Source organism: Haplochromis burtoni, unplaced genomic scaffold, assembly GCF_018398535.1.
Source record: "Haplochromis burtoni strain Fernald_Lab_line unplaced genomic scaffold, NCSU_Asbu1 Contig_83, whole genome shotgun sequence".
In the NCBI taxonomy this organism is placed as follows: Eukaryota; Metazoa; Chordata; class Actinopteri; order Cichliformes; family Cichlidae; genus Haplochromis; species Haplochromis burtoni.
Genome location: NW_024582444.1, coordinates 1,766,055 through 1,788,510, shown reverse-complemented (window position 1 = coordinate 1,788,510; position 22,456 = coordinate 1,766,055). Strand labels below are relative to the sequence as shown.

The 22,456-nt window shown below is 41.9% G+C and overlaps 2 protein-coding genes, 1 long non-coding RNA gene and 1 other non-coding gene across 7 annotated transcripts; 2 read left to right on the top strand and 2 right to left on the bottom strand.

The window, feature by feature from the left end:
- Window positions 1–111: 111 nt before the first annotated feature.
- Window positions 112–3,735, bottom strand: cunh17orf97 (chromosome unknown C17orf97 homolog). Of its 4 annotated transcripts, none has more exons than XM_042222317.1 (3): window positions 2,886–3,732; window positions 2,019–2,238; window positions 118–1,958 (listed from the first exon to the last, which is right to left on the bottom strand). In XM_042222317.1, the coding sequence occupies exons 1-3, from the start codon at window positions 2,938–2,940 to the stop codon at window positions 1,757–1,759; spliced, it is 477 nt and encodes a 158-aa protein (XP_042078251.1). In that variant the 5' UTR covers window positions 2,941–3,732; the 3' UTR covers window positions 118–1,756. The 4 variants fall into 4 exon arrangements, with proteins under 4 accessions (XP_014190362.1, XP_042078251.1, XP_014190361.1 ...); XM_014334875.2 differs by having other exon boundaries at window positions 121–2,238; window positions 2,886–3,046; window positions 3,162–3,732; XM_014334876.2 differs by having other exon boundaries at window positions 112–2,176; window positions 2,886–3,735.
- Window positions 3,648–3,719, bottom strand: trnaw-cca. Its single transcript has one exon. It is a non-coding gene; the product is annotated as a tRNA-Trp (tRNA).
- A 1,509-nt stretch (window positions 3,736–5,244) lies between the features above and the next one.
- LOC102308170 lies at window positions 5,245–14,823 on the top strand. The gene is made up of 2 exons (XR_316034.3): window positions 5,245–7,109; window positions 14,433–14,823. It is a non-coding gene; the product is annotated as an uncharacterized LOC102308170 (long non-coding RNA).
- A 5,469-nt stretch (window positions 14,824–20,292) lies between these two features.
- Window positions 20,293–22,449, top strand: LOC102308392 (trafficking regulator of GLUT4 1). The gene is made up of 3 exons (XM_005926306.3): window positions 20,293–21,200; window positions 21,354–21,480; window positions 21,570–22,449. Exons 1-3 carry the CDS (start codon window positions 20,802–20,804, stop codon window positions 21,581–21,583), a joined length of 540 nt encoding a protein of 179 aa, XP_005926368.1. The 5' UTR covers window positions 20,293–20,801; the 3' UTR covers window positions 21,584–22,449.
- The last annotated feature ends 7 nt before the right edge of the window (window positions 22,450–22,456 follow it).

The window sequence follows — 22,456 nt, the reverse complement described above, 5'->3', positions numbered from 1 at the left end:
TACTGCATTTGCTCATCAAACGTCTTAGAGACAGTAAAAGATCTATAACACAAAGAGCCTTAAGCTGCATCCACACATGAAGTGATTTCGAGTTATGTGGTGACCAGAAACCTTTGAAAGCCAATGAAACTTGGTAGCAATTGCAGGTTTTAAGAAACCCCCCCCCACTAGTGACACAAAGTGGGCATGTCCCGAGATAAACTTCTATGCAAGCAACGGTGATAGCACAGGATACCTATGATACACATATGACAGGGTAGTAAAGAACATTAGATCAAGGGTGTCAAACATAAGGCCCGCAGGCCAGGATTAGACCAGCAAAGACTCTAATTTGGCCCACTAGACAACTATAGAACTATAGAAATGTATGTTTTTTGTATGCTAAACGTCTTCACATTGACACAAAGGGGAGTGTCTGGCCCACTTATGGCCAAATTGGTTTGTATGTGATGCAACATGCAAAATCAGTTTGACATCCTTTCATTAGAGGATTGACATATGACAGGGTAGTAAATACATTATAGGGTTACCTAGGCAACCACAGCCTGGAACGTCTACTAGTAGCCAAACATCTGTGTCAAAGTGATGCTTTACAGACAAACTGCTTCCTGTGTGGACGGGGAGACATCATACTATAATTAGTTTATGCATATGTATGGATGTATGTTTGCATGTTCCCTATTTCCTCCTGGGGGAGTGGAGCCATCTTGATGAAACTTTGCATAAACATTGCTTAGGGAACTGCGAGTGCCAGCATCTATTATGCATATACAAACATTTTCCAAAAATCACATATACTGTTAAGAAAGAATTTAATGAACACTTTATATTTAGACTACAGCATCAAGTCAAACTTCTAGAATATTGATCTGTTCAATTAAGTAATTGAAGGGGTTGTTAATATGTTTTAGCTGCTTTGACAAAATTAACAGCAGGTGGACTAGAGGGACAACAATGAGACAAGCCCCAAAACAGGAATGATTTTACAGGTGGAAGCCACTAACATTTTTTTCCCTTCTCATCTTTTCTGATTTTTTTTCAGTAGTTTGGCATTTGCATAGCTCATATATGTATGTATATTTGTATGATCTTTATCTGCTGCATGTAGCGTGGTGATTTTCTTGCCTGCATAATTGTGCCTATAAAGTTCAAATGTGATAAACAGACACCCACTGCCATTTATCAGTAAGGGATTTAGTGTTACACAGTTAACAGTTTAGAGGAGCAACAAAGAGAAATAATGAGTTCAGGACTTTGCACATTAAATTGTTGCTCCATCGTGTCACCAACAAGCTTTTTACTGTGTTTACTGTATTGTGCTTAGACTGACAGCAGAGCAGCGCTTTGTTACAGTCACATTGCCACCCCCTCTCTGCTGGACATCTTTCTTTGTGGTTCTCATGCTGTAATGGATCAGCCCCCCTTCACTTCACTGACAGATGTGAGTTGGGTTCATGTTATGTGATCTCGACCGGGTTTTTGCCCTGAAAGATCAACTTAACTTCTTAAGGTGTGGTCAGCAGGAGGCGTTCTTGTCGTGAAAGCTGTGGCATTGTGGTTATGTACTTTGAACCTAAGCATTTCTGTTGGGGCGTTTTAAAGGGTGTTCAGCTGCTCAGTTTCTCTTTGGTCCAGTGTCTTAACAGCACCCTAGGATCTTTACTTTGTGTCTCACACTGCATAAATCTATTTTAAACTGTGAACAAATAAATCCCGAGGCCACTAACAGCATAAGGCTCTCTTTTGCTTCTTTAATTCAGTGTCTGCTCAGCTGCAGTAATGACGCAGCCTCCTGCTGGTCACATTTAGCTGGAACCTTTTTCTCTTTAGGAAAAGTCTGTCTTAAGGCGTCCTGGGTTTCTTTTAACAGAGCCTCTCTGTGTGCAATGTACCGCTGCCGCCTGTTGGCCCTGTACTGCTCCAGTCTCTTTGCCTCAGCCTGGGGATCCTGCAGCACTCCCTCCCACCTCAGGCTGAGAGTCTGAGCTGGGAGAGAGTGCTGCGGGACATTGAGCACTGTCACGTATCCCTGAGCAGAATCTCCGTTTCCATCGCTTTTATGGTTCTCTGTCAGCGTGGCTGGAGAGTCCTTGCGGTGATTTTCCCTCTTTCGTTCTCGTTTCTTCTTAGTGGAGGCTCTGATCTTGGGAACCTGGTCTTGGGACTGACCCGGACTCTGAGGAGGCACAAGGGCCAGCGGCAAGATGTCAGGAGGCAAAGATACAGCCAGAAGTTTCTCTGTAGGGAAGCATTATAAACATGTAGGGAAACTAGCAAACAAAAATGAGGCTTCCTATTACTAATGACTTCCTATGGAGATTAAGGACTTTTGGCTTGGGTTACAGTAGAGAGCTATGATAGGTTAATGAGGAGGCACGGGGTCGATTCTCTAACGACCTATTCAAGTGATTTGAGGGATGAAACATGAGGGTCAGATGTTTTTCCATGCCTTTTCTTTTTTTTCTTCTCTGTAGCATGACCAATAATAAATCAATGCTGTGCTGTGAGAGTTTCAAGAGCTTTTTATTAGGTCACAGTTTATCATTTCAGAATGGTTTCTGTACTAGCTGGTAGCATGGACTCCATCAGAAACATACATTTCATGGTCTGCTTCTAATATCCTTTCAATAACAAAAAATGTGGCACTGTAATTTAATTTCCTCTCCTCTAACGTGCCCTCGAGGCACAAATCTAATTTTCAGTGCTTTTCAGCACAAGGACTTCATTTTTTGGTTGTCTTTGATTCAGAGATAGGCAGGTAGATCCATCACATATTCTTTTCATAAACTTTCAGTGTAGTGATTTTACTAGTTAAGGGAAAACACATAATATTATATATGAGTCAGAAGTTGAGTTCCACTAATAAAAAAAAGAGAATAAAATACCTGCATTTTCACAGTTGGAAACAATGCCTTTGTTTCTTTTCTTCTTTGTCTGCATACTGGTGTCTCAGTGCCGATGAGTAGGTCTGCTCACGCCAAACCAACTGATGAACAGGATACAATTCTTCTTAGATTATTCTTCTTACTCACTGCAGGCAAGAAACCTCGGTGGAAACAAGTAGCCTGTCAGCAGCTGCCCTTCAATCTTATTTATTTAAAACAAATACGTTTTCTACAAACGGGGGGAGATGGGCTAAGTACTGCGAGCTGCAGAGCTACCTTTTGTGCCTCACAATCACGCTACACCGCCAAGTTGCCAAGTGACGCCTCTCCATGGCAACAGGACACACCTTCCCAGAGAAGAATGTCTTCGGGTCTCGTCGACACGTCAAACGAAGTAAGCCGAATTCGAGCTGCACTGTTCGTCTTTGCTCTGTGATCCTGACCGTGCTGCCAGCTGCCAGTGAATCAATCACTTTGACAATGAAGACATTTTAGAAACAGAAGGAAGAACCTCATAGACTTTATTTGTTTAGCTGTTTTTATCTGACGCATTAAGTTTGCTGTTGATTTGGGAACCACGAGAAAGTTGATGGGAATCACGGGAAATCATGAGAAAGTTGAAATTGAAAACAAGTCTTATTTTTGTCTTCTGGGGAATACAGTGACTTGCATGAAGCCAGTGACAGACAGATATTCTGTATTTGAAATCGGTACGTTGCACACATCATGAATAATGTGATTGTTGCCCAGGGTTAAAGCAGTTGACCCCGACGTGATTTGAACACGCAACCTTCTGATCTGGAGTCAGACGCGCTACCGTTGCGCCACGAGGTCTGCACTGTGCAACAAACAGGTAAAAAAAATAAAACACTGAAAGAGCTACGAGCCTCTGGGCAGTGACATAATCTTTAAAAAATAGTTTCTATTTTCAAAATCAAAAGAAAAAAACTTTGTCATTGTGATTATTTAAGTTTATAAAAAGCTGGAAAGTAAAAAAAAAAGTGTTTTAATCATGTTTAAGGGACTGAATGCCATCTGTAAAACTTTCGTCCTTCACACTCCTGCATGGGGATTTCAAAGCACTTCCACTGCATGCTGTGTGGTATTTTCTAGGGAGTTTCCATCCTTTTCCTGTTCCACAGAGTCGAGGTCACCACTGGTTCCTTGTACTGCACACACATCTGCCTTTTCCCGTAATTATTAAGTGTTACACGCACTTTAACCTTCCTATTAATTTCCAAGTAGCTAATTTTGGCCCCCGGGCGCTATGCTTGCTCTGCTCTTAAACGCTAAACGCAGCAGTGCTAAAAATAGACTCAGTGCTGGATTTCAAGCGGGTCTGTCCTGGTTCTGTATTTCCCCCACATATCTGTGATCTTCCAACAAGAACTACAGGAGGAAAAGGGACAAACCATCTGCTGAGTCACAGAGGACACGTAGCATTTATGCATGCAGTGGTGACAAAGTTCAGAGTGAGACACGATAGAAAGGTTTTTAAAGTCCTCTTTTTCCAAACGACACTGTTGGAACTGTCAAAAATAAAAACACTTTTAAAAAAAACAGGATTGCATAAATGAGCAAGCAAAACTGATAAATCATGGGCAAAACAACAAAAGAGATCAAGTTTCCACAGCTAAACACATGAAACACGTGAACCACCTTTGACCCAGAATATTACATTTTCCACTTCTAGGTCATGTGACTGTGTTACATTTCATGCGTTTTGACCCATGCCTCTGTCACGTCTTGCGCTGGTGTGCTTACACTCTGGCTGCGGTGGAGGAAGATGTGACTCGCGTGCTTCTCCATCTGGTGCAGACATAATTACACAAACAGATTTTTACATGCAGTAAGTGCACTGGCATCTGCTTGTGAGGCCACTGTCAACAACAGCTCAAGTGCTTTTACAAACATGACAAGTTAGATTTTTTTTGAAGGTGCATTAAATAAATCACAATCCTGTAACAGTAGGTGTTTTACAGATGAGAGTTCATTACTGGTATTCCCCCAGGCACTCTAGACATGTATAGCAGTTTTCAGAGAGCACTTAGAGTTAAATATATAAGACACAGCTTATTATCTGGGCTGGATTTCTACCTAAAATAATTATTTATGGCATACTCAACACTGGGAGTGGCACAGTAGATTGGCTTTTCTTTGTTTCCAATACTGATAGCATTTCCCAAAAAAATCCATATCCGAGTGGTAGGTCACTATGGTCTTGTAGGAACTCATGAAGAATTTGGGAATTTACAGGGGTCAAAATCATCTTAATACACCTTACTCATATTCTGTGGGAAACGCTGTTCTAAAAATATTCATGAAAAAGGAAGAAGACATTTGAAAGTGGCCTTGTGAGGATTTGCTGCGTGTCCTCAGTGTGTCAGGTGACAGTGAGGAAGCAGCTTTTCAAACTGCACCAACCTTAAAGCTGCAGAGTGACAAGCCCAGGTTCACGCGAGAGAGACAGAAAGAAGCAAGGACTGAGAAGCAGTCACTGCTGCGTGAGCGTCTGTGTGCGTCAGCACTGAGAGGGTAACTAATTCATCTCGACCTGCTGATGTCTCCGGAGGCCTCTTGCAGACTCGTATTAATAGAACAACAGCACAACTTTTGTGCAAATAGTTGTCTGTCAAAAGTGGAATCCTGCTTAATCAGCACTAACACTGAATTGTTCACATATCGACGGATCATGATTCCTGTTCTTCCAGAGAGTTAAACTGAGGCAGAAGTGTAGCATAGCTTTTAAATCTTTTTTTCTCCAATATGAGAATAGTTCCTACTTTAAAACTGAGCACAACAAGGTTTGTGGATTTATTGGGTTAATCGGGCTTCTGGAAAGAGACGCTGCTTTTAAATGTATTTTTGTTGCATTGAGCAGAACAAGGCATGTGCTCTCCGGTTCCACTATATCCAAGAGAAGACACAAAAACTGGGAATCTCAAACCAACAAAATCTGGGATCAACAGTCCTGCCAGTCAGGGGGGAAGAAAGGTTTTTAGGTAAACTGTAGCTTTAAAACTTTAAACTTATTGTAAGTGCTTATCAAATTATGCTTTTTATAAAAATGTGGTAGCATTTCATAACACAGCCCATTAGGAATTAAATGGAATTTCACTGTATTTTGTTCTGAAATTACAGAGCAATGATATTTAACAGTATATTTTACATTACAATAAAAGGGTAGCAATTCAAGTTTTTACAGGAAAGAAAAAAATAGTTAAACTATAGGTAATTTTAAGTCGTGCATAAGTTCTAGGTAATTTGGTGGAAAACCCAAACAACGTTTCTGCATTTGTAAATTTTGCATTATGACGTATTACCCGCTGCCAAGTATCCATAGGTAATTAGTAATTATAATGTTATTTCTAAAAGGGAATTACACCGTTAGTCACAGACCAGAAAAAAACTGCCTGAAGTTTCAATAACTGTCGTGTCGAGTGCAAAAAGAAATGTGATGATTTTGAGCATCAGATGTGAGGACTTCGTAATTTACTGTCCTAATTGGGTCTTTTTGTTTGTAATTAAACACATTAAACAATTAATTCATCATTGCACTATTTCCAATAACCTATTAGCTACACTCTCATATGGAATCCGCCCACTCAACAAACAGTAGTAAATGCACAAGTAATGATAATCTAATGGAAAGTGTGTCGTGTCATACAGCATGTGTGACAGCATCTATATAGTACTTATGTGCGTGTTTTCTACTTTAGGCAGGGAAATAAAACCTGACGTTTTAGCGTGAGTTACTACAAACAGGTCAATCTGCTGTCTCACGGCATGCACTTGTCTTGCGTGTACACGTCAGATCCGTGCAGGTTTTGACGTCCGTTTCTCGTGCAGGCCCACGTCATCACGCTGCCAGCTGATCGGAGTGGGAAGCCGGGTGTGTGTCTCGCCTGGGTGTGTGTGAGAGTGAAAGAGAGAGAGAGAGAGGCAGAGAGACACAGAAAGAGAGAGAAGGTGGGGGGGGCATTCGTTGTGTAAAAGGGGCTGAAGTCCTGCGCTGTCTTCTCCGCTGCTGCTGCTGCTGCTGTGTGCTCCACACACTTAAACGCTGTCAAACGTTTCCGTAGCGCGGACGCAAATTTTTTCCACAGACAGCGACACACCCAGGCGGACTCCGCCGAGCAGTGGGCGAGGCAGCCTGAACTCCGCCGGACCGTTCAAGACGTGCCGGAGCGGGCAGGAGCGACCCGGCTGCTGTTGGTGGTCAAGGTGGGGCGTATTACTCAGTGTGTGTGTTTCTGCTGGCTGAATGCTTGCTCTTGTCAGCCTGGTTTAGCCTTTGGCGGCTTGATGACCCAGTTTACGTGGAAATGGCAAATGGGGATGCGTCCTTCTCATACTTTATTCAAGTGTAATTCACCCCTGCTGCGGGTTTTCCGCGAATCGGCGTCGTCAGATTGAGGAGGGCATGGATTTGATGTTTTAGGAGTTGTGGTTGTGAATGCCTGTGTGTGTGTGTGTGTGTGTGTGTGTGTGTGTGTGAGAGAGAGAGAGAGAGAGAGAGAGAGAGAGAGAGCAGGCCCTCTAACACAGGGGAGCTCATAGGATTTATGAGCACCTTAGAAATCTGACATTTGGCCATCCCACCATAAGAACTTAATTTCCATAGGTGGGCAAGAGCTTTCCATTTATTTTATTTATTTACAGCCAGCAGCTGTAATACTGCATAAATGTGCAAATATTATATTAGTCATCTTTAGTCCTACATTAATACAGAAGAGAGCAAAAAAAGCCTCTACAAGCACACAGACAGCCTTAGTGAAAATGTTCAGAGCTGTTGTTCTTTTTTTTTTAAATTAATATTGATGTTTAAAACGTCTGCCATGAGTGTAAAACTAAAGCGCATCCATCCAAATCAAAAGCTGGATTTGGAGGCTACAGCAACATGTCTGCGTTAAAACTTCACATTAAAAAGTGTCAGCACTCAAAGCCTTTTTAAAATCTGCTGAGTTCATAGCAGGCCAAGGAAAAAGCCTGCGCTCAAGTAGGGGATAGGTGAAAACCAGGATAACTGAGGCCGAGTCATTTCTCAGAAATGCAGTGACACCCGCCGTCATCTGGCACAGATGGGAAGATTCTTCAAGTGGAAGATGAGTTTATAAACACGACTTTGTAACTCTGGATGTTTATAAGGAGCAGGATAACATTCTTTAAGCTGCTGACGCAACAAAGCGTATGTAGGCCTTGCTGCCCAGGCCCTCCAGTCTCCTCATCTCATATATATATATATATATATATATATATAGGGTTTCCCTTCAGCCTGCCTCATTTGTATAAAACATCTTAAAAGCAAAGTGCAAATATGCATGGGATAAATGGTTAGAGGGCAAAGCTTGCTGTAGTGTCTGTTACATCGATGGAGCATGTCTTACATAATTGTGCAGCCAGAGTTCAGTGTGCCGGTAGGAATGCGCAATAGACTGTGTCACGAGCTGCATTTGTGCCATTGCAACCCAGAGTGTGACATAAGCTGCCCTGTCAGTGAGAATCACATGGCAATGACAAGATGTCCGTTAAAAAGCAACTCATCTGTGTTGTTTCCTTTGCATCCAGGCAAAAAAAAAAAAAGAACGAAAGAAAGAAAAAAAGCAACCTCCCCCTGTGCTGTGTTGCTGCCTTCATTTGCAGAAGTGAAGCCATCTTGCTCAACTTGGGCTACACCCTTCATTCCTACTGCGTGCCTTGTAAAGGGAGGATGGGGCAAGAAGGGATGTGTTATGTAGGTTCACTAAAGAAAAAAGAAAGAAAAGATCCAGCGCTTTAAAACAAAATGGCACAGACTGCCTGAGGACAGGCTTACAGGCCTCATGCTGCACATTACCATTTCCAGGCAGTGTCATGAATTCAGAGTGGCATTCAGACACTCCTGTTAGCAAATAAAACAGCCTACACTCCTTATTCGTGGTGATCTCAGGGTTAAAGTCAGATAGCCTTTAAAGTCCGGCAAACGGAGATCAGCAGAGTGTAAGAACGGGCCCTCTGCTCTATGAAGAGCGCTGCCAAAGCCACCGCCCTTTCTCTGTCTTTGTCCCCATTCCCAGTCTGAAATGTTCACTCTGTATTACAGACTACAATCTGGGACAGTAAACACTCTCAAGCAGGGCCACACCCACAGCAAAGGAATGCACCTGAATTGATATATGCAACAGATGCATAACGTTTAATTATCCTCCGTTTTCAGTCACTGAGGTGTAGCAGCATTCAAACCCCTGTCGCTGTCTCTCCAAACGTGGAGATAACTGCAGCAAAGTCACAGTCATGATCGAAGTAATCTTATCTCGACCCTGAACGTAGAGGTCAAAGAAGTAGGCTCAAAGCATGGTAAGAGGTCTCTGTCTGTCTCACCTAGTCTCAACTTTGCACTGTATGTTTTTGTGTTTTCTCTTCCTCACCTTCAGCAAAATGTCCCACCCACATATCATGTAACTTCACTTCACTTCTCTTCTCTTCTCTTCTCTTCTCTTCTCTTCTCTTCTCTTCTCTTCTCTTCTCTTCTCTTCTCTTCTCTTCTCTTCTCTTCTCTTCTCTTCTCTTTCTGTTTAGCATAATTGTGGGCTAAAGTCTGATAAGAAAACCTCCTAAAGAGTTAAAATGTCAGCAGTTCCTCGGTTTGTACATGGTTCATTTACACCGTCCTGTTCACAACCATCATTCCTATTTCTCATTTCTATTTCACGTCCTGCCCATTCAACTCCACTGTGTTTTTCCTTTTTCTTATCCCATTTTGCTGTGGCAGAGAATGCACATCGACGGTCCCAGATAAACTCAATCCTTTTTGTATTAGGCTGTTTGTTATCTGTATATAAGCCTGTCTCAAGGCCTTCGACAAAACCCCCCGGTACTGTCTGCCTCCCTTTCTTGGATGATGCAGCCAGAAATAAAGAGAAGGGGGTGGGGAGGGTCAAACCTGACAGTGAAGCCTCAGCCTGGACAGTCCAGATGTAGATGAGTAGAGAGACAGGCGATGGGTAAGGAACAGAGCGATGGAAAAAAAGGAGTGGAGGAGACTATGCGAGCCCACAGCAGCCAGATGGAATTTCTAACATACGCAGCAGGAATGTCAGGAATGCAGGACAGTCTGATCTGACCAAGGGAGAGGGTGGAGAGGACAGACGAGTCAGGAAAGACAAAAAAAAGAAGAAGAAGTGGAGATATAGGAAAGAGTGGCACAGCAAAAGAGTCGGGAGACTCAACACTGGCTGGCTTTGTTAACATAAAAATACAGAGTCACTTTTCGTGGAGGGAGTGGCACGCGATGGAACAAATAAGCAATTCAGTTTCAATTTTGACGCTGTGGCAGTCATAGTGAACAGTTAACACTGCGAGTACTCCTGAGGGTGGCCCGGGGACTCGTACTGCACGTCCTCTTCACTGACTTCATTCAGAAACTTTTTTCCTAACTGCTAGTGGCTTGTTTCCAGAGATGCCAGTGTCAGTTTGTCAGTCTGTCATTCTGTTGATCCCGCACTTCCGCAAAGCCTGCAGTACAACAGCTGGCATGAAACTTGATGCGTGCATGCTAAGACGATAAAGTAAGGTGGTGAAAATTACTTTGGCTAAACGTCAGCACATTTGCATTGTCACTGAGTGCCTTTAAACATAATGGTTTTAGTTTTTACTCTTATGAAAGACCATGGACCCCGCACACATTAAGAGGAGTCAGACTAGAATGAAAGTTGCTCAGTTGCACCTATGGTCCAAACTCACTGACTAGCATAATTTGTGACTGAGTTATTGGCCAATTCCCACACAACTGAATAATCCTACTTCCTGTCTCTTAGATTAGAATGACTATACTGGTCATTCTAAGACCACATAGTACAAAATGGACTTCATTTTTCATTCAATGTGACGTGAAAGTAGTGATTAAGCCCATAAAGTCAAAAAGAAAGCATTGCAGAGTGCAGAAGTGGACGGCTGTTTTCCCCATAGACTTCAATGCAACTAGAAGTGTTTTTGAAACCAGAGAAGTCGCCCTCTATCTGCCATTAAAAGAATGCAGGTTTGAGACACTATCATATTGGCTTCACTTTTTAGACCTGGAAGATTCACCCATCTTTTATGCTTTTATGTCATTAAAATCGTCAGTTGAGCTGATGGAGAGCATGTGCACAGGACTCCTGCCAGCCTAGCTTGAGGGTTTCCTAAACACAGGAATGGAATAAAAGAAAATAGATATACGCCTTCTAGTCTTTCCAAATGTTATTAACCCCAATTGATCAAATTCAGATAATATGCTGAAGTTATAGCGCAACCTAGCGCTGGTCCTAAGGCTTTCTGTTAAAGGAATTCCACAAAGTGAGTTGTAGCAACGTGGCAACCAGAGACCACAGAAAATCAGCTAGAAACTTAATTCAAGCGATGCGGGCAAAATTACTGCTCATGACACAAAGTGGTTGGGTTAAACTTTCTCCACCTTAAGCTCCTGAAAGTGAAGGACACCTTTGACTGAAATATGTCAGGCTAATAAATAGAGGGCTACCTAGTGAACTGAAGCCTGTTCAGTACCACAGCGATGATGACCAGCAACAAATACTAATGAGGGAACTTTCATCTAGTGCACTGTCTCCACAGTTCTTATGGAGAATGAGTGAATTTGCCTGCGATTGTCATGATAGCTGCTACATTTTGCAAATATTTCCAACTGGTTCCACCTCTGACCATGCATGCTAAATTCTCCTAATGCGATGACGTCACTTTAACACCGATAACCATCAAACAATAATGGTACAACGCATGTAACACCGACTCGCGTTTAGCTAAAACCACTGGTAGCATTTAACATTTAGCATTTAGCTAGCATTGGTGCTCAGGATGTATCCTCCTGCTGCTGATTCATTCTCAGTGAATACACTTGCGCACTTGGAGCAACATGGATATAAAAGAATGTGGTTGGTTTTGTTTCCTGGGGGCCAACTACAGCACAGCACTAATTAAAAGTCCTCTGTAGCCCTAAAGAAAAATCAACTCCCCCCAGTGGCTATTGTATCTGTAAAACTGATGATTGCACAATTTAAGTTGCATAAAACCTCTTTCATGACCTTTTCTGCAGTGGAATTTAGTATCTATAAAACAATTGAAGGGCTTAGGAAAGCCATTAAATGGTCATGAAAAATAAATGTGAAGTCCACAGGTGGGGACAAAATGGAAGCAAACCAGGAAGAAGGAAGGCTTTTCGTTGCAATCGTCGCACTGCGTCACACCAGTCACATTGAATGTTTCATTTTAAATAAACAAATCAGACTGTTTACAAAAAAAGATAAGCTCGGGGTGTGGAGGTCAGCAATAATGTCAAATACTGAATCCTGAGAGATGGGGGTTGGGGTAGGGGGCACAGAGAGCCTAACTCCTGAAAGAGAGCAAAGGTGAAAGTCCTTTCTTTAAGATTCAAATGAACTAAAACCATTTCTGAGTAAATAAAGTAATCAGATGCCATCTTTTTAAATCAAATATCTGACGCAGAATTGGGAGGGTACTTAAAAAAAAAGATAATACACTTCATTCCTGATACTTTTACCAGTGCACGTCATCAACGAGTCAGAACAGGCAGGCTGCTGACTCACCCACTTCAGAAAAAAATCTGACGTTTGACATGAGCATATCTGTCCTAGTGGCTGGTTTTCTGTGCACACCCAGTAGATTTCATGTCAAAGCTTTGTGCATGCATAGAAATGACCCCTCAACTTGATGTTTGAGTAAAATCCAACTCAGTTTGAGGCAAAATGATTTCTACCCATGGCCACGTCTCTGGCATTTTCATAAATCTTGCTGATTGAGACCCACACAGCCCCACCGTGCACAGTCCACAGGGCCATGAACCACCTGAGATTATTCTTGCCCTCCTTACAGCAGGAATGTGCAGCATGTGTTACTCATCGTCGATGGGAGAAGTGGAGCATGTCCTCAGTATCTTAAGATCAACACAAAATTGCATTCTTTGAAGGCTAGAAAAACACTGAGCTACTTTACTTCACATGTGTTTGGCTGCAAGTGGTTAGTTTTCAAACTCGCTGCATGTGTATTTACTTCTTTGCATCAGCTCGAAACGCTTTCCAAGCCCTCGGGTCTGCATTGGAGTGAAATTCAGAAATAAGTTACAAACTGTCAAAATTAAAAATGAGAAGAAATAAAAATGTGGGGTAAAGACTAGAGCCAGTGTATTTACTTGGTAGTGCTGCATAAAGTGAAGTCAAGGCGGATGCATGTTTTTGGTTATGGCAAACCATTGTTTGGCCATTCACCCAAAACTACAAAGTAGATCTACAAAGTTCAGTAGGATTCAACCATTCCTATAAAGCAAAAAAAAAAAAAAGTATATTTAGAGAGTTTCTAACTACTGAAAATACTTCTTTTGTTTCTGGCAATAGCTGTCATCTGGTCAGAAGATGCGTACCCCGAATATCTGAGTCGATTGATTATGACATTTGTTTTCTCAAATGAGTGTCATTTGGGTAACGTGAAAACAGCGAAAAAATCTGGCACACACTATTTGATAGACTGTACATAAAAGATCGCTGTCACACAATTGTTAGTAAAGTCACGTGGGAAACCTTAAGCAGCGTGTTTTGCAGTCACAGTTGTGTTTTAACAGCGAACATGACATTAGAAGCCAAAGTACTCTGGGTTTAATCTCTTTTGGGTAAGGGGACTAAGACTTGAAAAAAGTTATTAAGGCTGTAAATTCATGAGAAAAAGTATTAGTATCATCATAGAAAAGGAAGCAAAGAATAATTTTTCCACAGACTTTAACACTGTTGCACTTCTTTTTTCGTAGCCAGTGGATCTGCCCCCTCTGGCCATTAGAAAAAATGCAGCTTTACTGGACGCTACATCCATCTTCTATATACAGTCAATCGCCTGGACCATGCTTCTAGCAAGGCTGGAAAATTCTGTTTAGTTACTTTAATTTAGATATGAATCTTATCTTTGTTAGTTAGCCTGCTTAAACCGCGTAGTCAGCTGTACAGTTACAACATACCACTAGGTTAGATGACAGCTCTAATTTAGATGAGTTATAGTACAGGTGTTTTCTGGAACACACCCAAACTTTTTTAAAACTTCAAAAACAAATATTTCTTTGGACTTCTGCAGGGTCTCTTCTCTCTTGTACGGGCTGTCTGCTCCTATTCAGCGCTTCTCGCTCATCCTTTGTAACCACGGTAACTGACAAAATTTCTTTTTTTTTTTTCTTGTTCAGGAGGCTGCTCTCTGAATGCGAGCAACCTGTAACTAAAAGAATGTCTAAGAATTTCTCGCTGGCACCGTATATCGTGCAGAGGCAGCTGAGCCGCTGATCCGCTTGTCCATCCTGGTGATCTGACGCATGATCTTGTGTGCATCTCCCCGGGCACTTTTTTTCCTTTGCATATCAGCTCACTTCACCCACTTACTCACAGCTGATTGCACACACTGTGATTCGACTGCACCCACTTACTGTACGTGTGTGACTGGCTGTATGCCACCTCATGCCCACGCTACTAAAGCAGGGAGTTTGTAGGGGAAGTTAAACAATCTTTTCTTCTCTTTCTGCAGAAATACATGCACCTAAAGCCAGAGGAAGAAAGAGGAAGGAGTCACCATTTGCGCCTTAAAGCGGATTGTGCATCACTGCAGGCTCTCTCACGCTCACCGGCTTCATACCAGCTGATGCACAGCAGTTCTTCACTGGCAAGCTTTATGTTTCTGTACACATGCTAAAGCTGCCAGCTGAAGAACTGCTCTGGCCAGCTCTGCTCCCGGAAGGCTCAAGAAGAGGAAGCAGATGACGGGTGATGGGAATTTGGCTGAAGAGGACTTTTATAACCTGTAAGATTGGACCAGAAACATTGTATAGATTATAGGCAGACATGTTATCCTTTTCCCACCAAAAACTGCTTGAATTGTGTTTTTTATGTCTTTTAATAAAGCACAAAATATTTTCTCAGATGTGTTGTTGCAGTCACGCTATAGACAATAAAGTGCATACCAGCACTGCATGTTCTCTCGTCCAAAAATAACAGCACACTCACAGAGAGGCACATGACTACGCAAAAATGTGTCACACCTAATGGCTTTTAAGTATCTGCTGATCCCATCAAAGGAGAGCAACAAAGGATCAGAGTAAATTAAGATGCTCTTTAAATGCTAAATTGTCAAAGCAAATTGGTTTCAGATCTGCAATAACTGCCCGGTCTTTGTTCTCATGTTAAGTCAACACGATGGCATTCAGTCAGGACTGTTTGTACCCAGTTGGATTGCTGTTACATATAAACCAGAAAGAGAAGAGAAAAAAACTTCCCTAATGTCTGTTGTTCAGAGCCTAAAGGCATCACCAGCTGCTTTAAGGAATTCCTTCACAGCGTGTTCAAGGGTGAACTCACACGATTGTCAAACTGGGAGAGGCCCTGAAATTGGAAAAAACTATGTATAGTAAAGCAAACTACTTCTTTTTTTATGTAAAGGATAAAAATGTATAGTTGTTTCAGTTTTTCTTTCAGAGTTAGTAAGTTGATTAAAAACAAAAATCAGTCACATTATGCTGATGTAATGTTTCAGCAGTACTTCAAATATACATATGACTGGAAAGCACATTCAGCACATTTGGCAACTTTTGCGGTTTGTTGGGCTGAGAAATCCTGAGTATTTTGTTCCACGCTGACAAACAGGGATTTGAAAGACGAAAGTAGAAGTTGAGAGTTGTTAGCGCAAACAACTTGATGATCTTAGTGCAGTGTCACAAAATCACCACCAGATGTCAGGATGCTCTGCAAAAACTAACATGGCTGAGAGCGACGGGGAGCCTGATCTCACTGTAGGACAGATATACACTGATGAGTCACCCATATAGTTTAAACAGTATTAATGAATTGCATCTTACTATGTTAGAAATTGCTAGAAGCAGATGATAGACGGAGAAGAGAGTAACTGTATGAGTCAGGAGTGGCATAGAAGTATGTGAGGGTAGCATTTTTATTCCTCGTCCTCGTGTCCAAAATCTCGAGACAGTCTCACATTTTGATTGGTTCTCCAGGAGATCAGGTTAATCAGGTTTTTACCCAGCGCATGTGAAGGGGAGGCTTTTCGTTGTAGCTAGAAGAAGGTTATTCATAAGGAAAGTTACAAGATAACGAAAGTGACGAGCTTTGCAGATTTTATCCACCATGACTGAAAATAGCGCACAGAAAATCAGGCGGCTCTATACTCCGAGAAACAGGAATTTTGTGTTTTTTAATTGCTATTTCTTTTAAGTTTTATTAGTTTTTATTTGTTATTTTTCAGATTTGCAAAGGGGGGTGGGGGTGCGCTGTGAAGTGTGTGCGTCATAATTGGATAAAAATTGATTACATTGTCAAATGTGGCTCAAAAAAGTCTGCAAATCTACTGAAACCTAAAGCCTGCGGAAACCATGGTGAAATGAAATAAAAACAGGAGTAGGCTATGTTAAGATTATCGCATGAGACCATAATAACAAATTTGAACTTCCTACTATCCTTATTGCATATACTTAGCAAAGGCGCTGGAAATATATTTAGCCTGTACATGCTAAATGACAAACCAGTAACACGCACAATATGTTAACCTAAGAAGCTTGGAAAGACTAGCTGTCAAAAAACACAGTATTAGCTACACATTTATTTCTTGGTCACCCTGGCGGTGGTGCAGGACATGTATGAGAACAGCGAGTCAGAGGTGAGGTAAGCAGTAGGAGTGACAGATGGGTTCAGGGTGGGGATGGAATTATATCAGACATCGGCTCTGAGTCTCTTTTTGTTTGCAGCGGTGAAGGAAGTCTTTGTGGAAGAAAGGCCTGGAGACGTGGAGGTATGGTCTGGAGAAAGGATGAATAAAAGTTAGTAGAAGCAAGACACATGTGTGTGAATGAGAGGGAGACAGGTGGAAATCAGAGGGTTGGTGTGACAGAAGACGACCCGAGGGATTTATATCATATTTTTTGACACCATTATTAGGTTATCTGCCATGAGCTGATCCAGTCAAATCTGTTTGCTCATTATACAGATTTATGTTTTTGCACAAGGTATGGAACTTTAAAACAGCATTAAGATATGATGTAAGGAAATCTCAGAAAGGTGTGAAAAAGTAAAGAAGTCATCAAACACTGACATATTTCTTTTTCATATTTCAACAACATTACAACAGTGGATTATTAATGGAGATGCATCCATGTGCAAATACATGTTATTTTTATAGGTGATTAAAGTGGAATCAACTTTTGGGTGATTCATCTAAGATAATGAAATTTTGATGACAATTTGTATCGTATGAAGAGAAATGACTACATACTATAGTTAACTACACCTTCAAGGAACATTACTCTATTTTTACACTGTTTTCAGAGGGCTCTTTAGAATTTCTTTACAAGGTCTATTCTATAAAACATGCAGTATGTCATGATTATTACATGATAATGTAATGATACTGTTTGTACTGTGAAATGAATACAATCTGAATTCAAAAATAGTGTAATCATACATGCACATTCATAATATAATCTGTGTTAGACCCCTTAAATTAAGGTTAAAGTCAACACTTTGTGTTATGTTTGAACCCTACACCAATTTTCATTTATTGCACTGGCATACTTTTTATGACAAGTAACATTTTCAGTTTCAGTAATGAGTACATATACTCAAGTACCCTGATAAAAACACCTGTACATCATCTCCTGTCCAACCAGCCAATCATGTGGCACAGAATCCTGCAGCTATAGGTCAGAAGCTTAGCATGGGGACAGGATTATTAGCACCAATCTGATTTAAGTATTTCTCATTTTCATGCCCATCAAGTCTGGATCAGGGGAATATCCAGACTTGATGGAGCTGACTGAAAAGCCGCAATAACTCAGACATCTAATATTTACTACTGTGGTGAGCTGCCCAGAAACCATCTCTGGCTCACAGCATATATGTGTCTAGCAGCAAATGGGCTAACAGCAGGAAAGGTTCACATCAGGTTCCATTTCTGTGAACCAACAACCGAAATCTGAGGGTGCAGTGGGTCGACCGCACAGGTGAAGGCTGGCAAAACATTGCACTTCAGGATAAGCTCAGATTGCCAACAACATGAATCCATGAAGTCATCGTGCCTCATGTCAACAGTCCAGGCTTCTTTCCTGGCACACTCTGTGCCTCCGTAATAATTATGGCTTGAAATAAAAAGCCTATGAGTATTGCTGCAGACCATTTACATCCCTTAATGGAAGCTAAAGGGATACTTTCGGCATGATGCTGCACTGTTGAGTGAAACAAAAGTCATCTGCAGTGGTTTCGTCAACACGACAATGAGTTCAGTGTATTCTCCAATTACCAGCTGTGAGTCCAGTAGAAAACCTTTGGGACGTGATGCAGTGCAACAATAGACTCGAAGGAGCAATGTTCAGATGAAGAATCTACATATTGTTATCATTTCTGATGAAGCACAATCACTGGCGTGCACAGATAGAGACGAGGTGGTGCTGAAGCACTTGCCCTTTTGCCCTCAGTCCAAAAAAGTGCCCTTTTGAAAGACGTGATTTTTTTTTTTTAAAGCTGCGCGATTTAAAAAGGTGTGAAAATAATGGCTTGATTTGTGCCCCTTCTTCAAAGACACCCGAACCCTGTCGCTTTTTCACTGTCACCGTGTCACGTGAACACGCTTGCAGTTCATTTGTTGTGAGGCGTGTAGCAGCGGCATGACATAGGACTACTTGGAGTAGGCATAGTAGGCTAACTATAGCGACTGGGAGCCACGGCGGACAACACGGCAGCTCTTTCCCTTCCCAACCAGTCAGGTAACCCATGAATCGAGTGAAATTATTCTGTTTGCCCTCTAAGACCAACCTGCAATTGTTTTGTTGTGAAGTAGCCTGTCAGAAACTGCACATGACAAACTTTGCCAGCTTGCCCCCTCCATCCATCCATATGGATAAACAAAAAAACGACACATTTAAAATGTAACCTAAACCATTTAGGCAACCCCACTCTCCATCAATTCCGACCTTTTTGCATACACTATTGAAAATATCACGTTATGCTATAGGCTACATGCCGTTAGGCAGAGGGCTCTTTTGAGCCCATTTTTCGTTACAAATTTTAGGATGATCTCACGGAAATCTGTGAATAAATACAAAGTTTTCAAACTGAAGTCAGTGACGGGAAGACATCACACTTTTTAGAGATGGAACTGCAGAAAAACCTAAAACCTTGACATGATTATGAATAATAGAATTATGGACGTTTCTCCGTTTTTGTGGATTAGCCTTTCCATAACTAACGTCAACTACTGTCCTACTTTGGTAAGATTGAAATTAATGTCTTTGACTGTCTTTAGTAGGTGTCTCCTGTGAGAAAGTTAGAACACCGTCCAACTGTCTAAAGATGCAGTCTTTAGCCTAACTGGTTGTTACTGACTCAGCGATGCTCGCAGACATTTACGCACTGTGTTGTGACCTGATTGTGACAGAACAGTGACGTTGTTATTGGTAGTTTGAAGGGTACGGTGTTGGGGGTGGTGCATGTTAAAAGTTTTGAGAAGCACTGGTTAGACATGTTAATTTTTTTGGTGTAACATATTGGCAACATTAACACATTAATTTGCTAAAGGAAAAATAGGCAGTTCCCAATTGCCTGTGAAAACGACCATTCTGCCCTGTTCTTGTAATGACCACAGTCAGTCTTAGTCGTTCTCATACATTTTGGTCTATTTATTTACTAATTTCAGCAAGCATAATGCCTAGGAAAGAGGCTGAGAAAGGAGAAAATAAAAGTCAAATTGCATTTACCTGTGCGATTTTTTTATTATAAAAAGAAAAGGTTTTCCACATATGCAAAAAGTGCCCTTTTTTCCCCCTGGAGCACTTGCCCCCCAAAATGTCTGTGCACACCCCTGAGCACAATCACAAAAGCACATCTCCAACATCCTGTGGAATCCATGCCACCCAGATCCGAGGCTGTCTGGAGAGCAAATGGACGTCCTACCCATTAATAGCTTAGCATCCATAATAAGTGAACTGCTTGTGCTTCTTCTATAAGCACTCCACACACGCCTCACACACACACACACACACACACACACACACACACACACACACACACACACACACACACACACACACACACTTTGCACATAGAACATTTCATTATATGTAAACTCAATGTGCTTAACACAGAACATAAAAAATAAAAGTATAAGATAAGACGTGAAAGCACTAGCACTTCGAGTATTGCTAATTTTATTTAAAAACACTTCAACTGATTCTTGACTGATCAGATGTTAAATTTGGGGAGCTCTTTGCAGGGATGCCGTTACAGGTTCTAATATGGCAGAATACAACCAGAGTCTGAGTCAGCAGGTGGTGTATGTGTTTAGAGGCTTGTGGTTCAATGTCCGCCCTGCTCCAGCTCCACTCATCTCTCTCCCCCACACACCCTCCATAGTGTTCGATATGCTGATCCAACTGCTGCCCCCATGCGCACATGGAAAGATGGAAAGCTTTTACGCACCGCGCGCGTTCACTTAAAACGGGTTTAGCTGTTGTTTCTGCATTGTCACACGCATCGCCTGGTGCATAAGTAGGCTTCGGCATTAGGGATGTGCTGTAGAAAAGTAGGGGATGCGGTAATACCTCACTACATAATACAGGGGGGTGGGGGTAAGAGACGAGACTTGCGTCCAGATGCTCACCGCCAACTAAACGTGAGAGAAGCTCAGACATCAATAACATCTCGCTCATCAATAAGAAATTTTGATGGAGTTGGACTGCTTAATTAAATAGGTTGCCTTTACGCTAGCTGAATTTGTAATATTTAATCTGATGACCCCCAATGGACAAGATCTGAAGGAAGAACTCTTCAGCGTCTCCATCCACAGGAAAGCGGCTCGGCCAGACAGAGAATCCGACTTGGAGATATTTCTTATCTTTCAGTGATGGCTATTAACACTGATGCTGCCTTTGGGAAAAGCGCCCTTGGCGAGAGGGAAGTTTCTATACCCACCGGCTTCCAGGACACGGAGAAGCTACTGAGCACAGCAACCACCGAGCCCACCGGGCAGAGCAACATCAAACCATCTGACTCTTTCTCCCTGAACATCAGAGGGAGTGTCCGCTCCCTGGATGCGGACCAGAACGGACACAGATCACCTCTTAAATCGGGCTCCGTTGGGCAACTGGCCCCACCCAGATCCTCGTCCCGGCTTTTCCTGGGACAGCTGCCCTCTCAGGTGCCACCGGGCACCGACCCCCCGAGTTACCTCTGGCTCGCCGTGCTGTCCTGTTTCTGTCCCGGCTGGCCGCTCAATATTTGTGCCTTGTGGTATGCAAATGTGGTGAGTGCCGCGCAGTTATTTAGCTTTTACTTTATCCATAGACATTTTTCTCCGTGCTTTAAATCACACTGTAAATCCAGGTGTTTTGCTACTGTTTTGCAACTGTGTTGCTCTTAAATTATTTATATTTTATCTCCTTCCATTTCCCGTTAGTCGAGGACTGTTCTCCAGACAGGGGATGCTGAGGGAGCGAGAAAGTATGGGCGTCTATCTATGTTACTCAGCGCCCTGGCAATGGTGCTGGGTGTGGCTGTGATCATCTTCGTAGCGGTTACAATAGGTATGCGAGGAAGAAATGGAACAAACACACAGAAATCTCAGTGTAACTCTGTGTATATCAACTTTTTCCTCTGTCTGTTTTGCTCTCAGAGATGCAGCAATGAAAAGTGGGATGAAAGGAGTCTTCTTTTACGTCATCTCAAATTTTCACACGAGGAAGGATGTCAATTTGACGATGAAAAAGCACAAACAAGACGAAGAGACTCTCAAGTATGACTTAATGTTTTGTTTTTGTTTGTTTGTTTTTCTGCTACGGACCTAAAAAAAAAAAACAGAAAGAAAAAGAAAGAAGGGCAGGACATTTCTATTTTTCTGGCTACACTCATGCCCAATCACGTCAGAAACTCAGGATCTGAGGAAGAAAGATAAAAACTGCACTATTGTGTCAGGCTGTCAGTAACTATATTCTCATAGTCTAAACTAGTGGTGCACTCCTGCCTTATGCAGACAGCTGGATAAAACTACAATTTGCAAATAAATTAAAAAAGAAAAAAACACATATGGGTTCACTAAACACAACAACAAATACACAAGATCAGAAAAAAAGGCATCAGTGCACTTCTAGTCCATGATGTCGTCACTGCCCTGTTTCTCAAAACTAAATATTAACAAAACATTAACTTTTTCTCCCGTTTGAGAGTTTTGTGGCTGTAGGAAGACGTATAAGCTGTTTTCGTACATTGTTTACATGAATTTTAGGCACATGTCTATGTATCACAACAATGCCTTTCTGCAGTCATAGTGTGATATCTTGCTTTGCGTGCTGTCATAACTGAAATGACTCCTGTTTGGACTCTACTGAACCTCATTATGTTTACAATATACTGCAAGATATGAACGGGGCGGTTGCCCCCCTTGTATGCACCGATCTTGGCACTCTGATGTTCATGTTTATACATTTATACTGTATGACTGGTTTACTGTGCCATAGTTCTGCATGTCTGAAATAAAGCTGAATGAGCATGACCAAGCTGGAA

Coding starts and splice junctions, on each gene's coding strand:
- cunh17orf97 (XM_042222316.1), bottom strand. CDS start 2,940: ATGCAGACAAAGAAGAAAAGAAACAAAGGCATTGTTTCCAACTGTGAA. Junction 2,239..2,885: donor TTCCAACTGTGAAAATGCAG/GTATTTTATTCT, acceptor GCTTCCCTACAG/AGAAACTTCTGGCTGTATCT.
- LOC102308392 (XM_005926306.3), top strand. CDS start 20,802: ATGGCTATTAACACTGATGCTGCCTTTGGGAAAAGCGCCCTTGGCGAG. Junction 21,201..21,353: donor CCTTGTGGTATGCAAATGTG/GTGAGTGCCGCG, acceptor ATTTCCCGTTAG/TCGAGGACTGTTCTCCAGAC.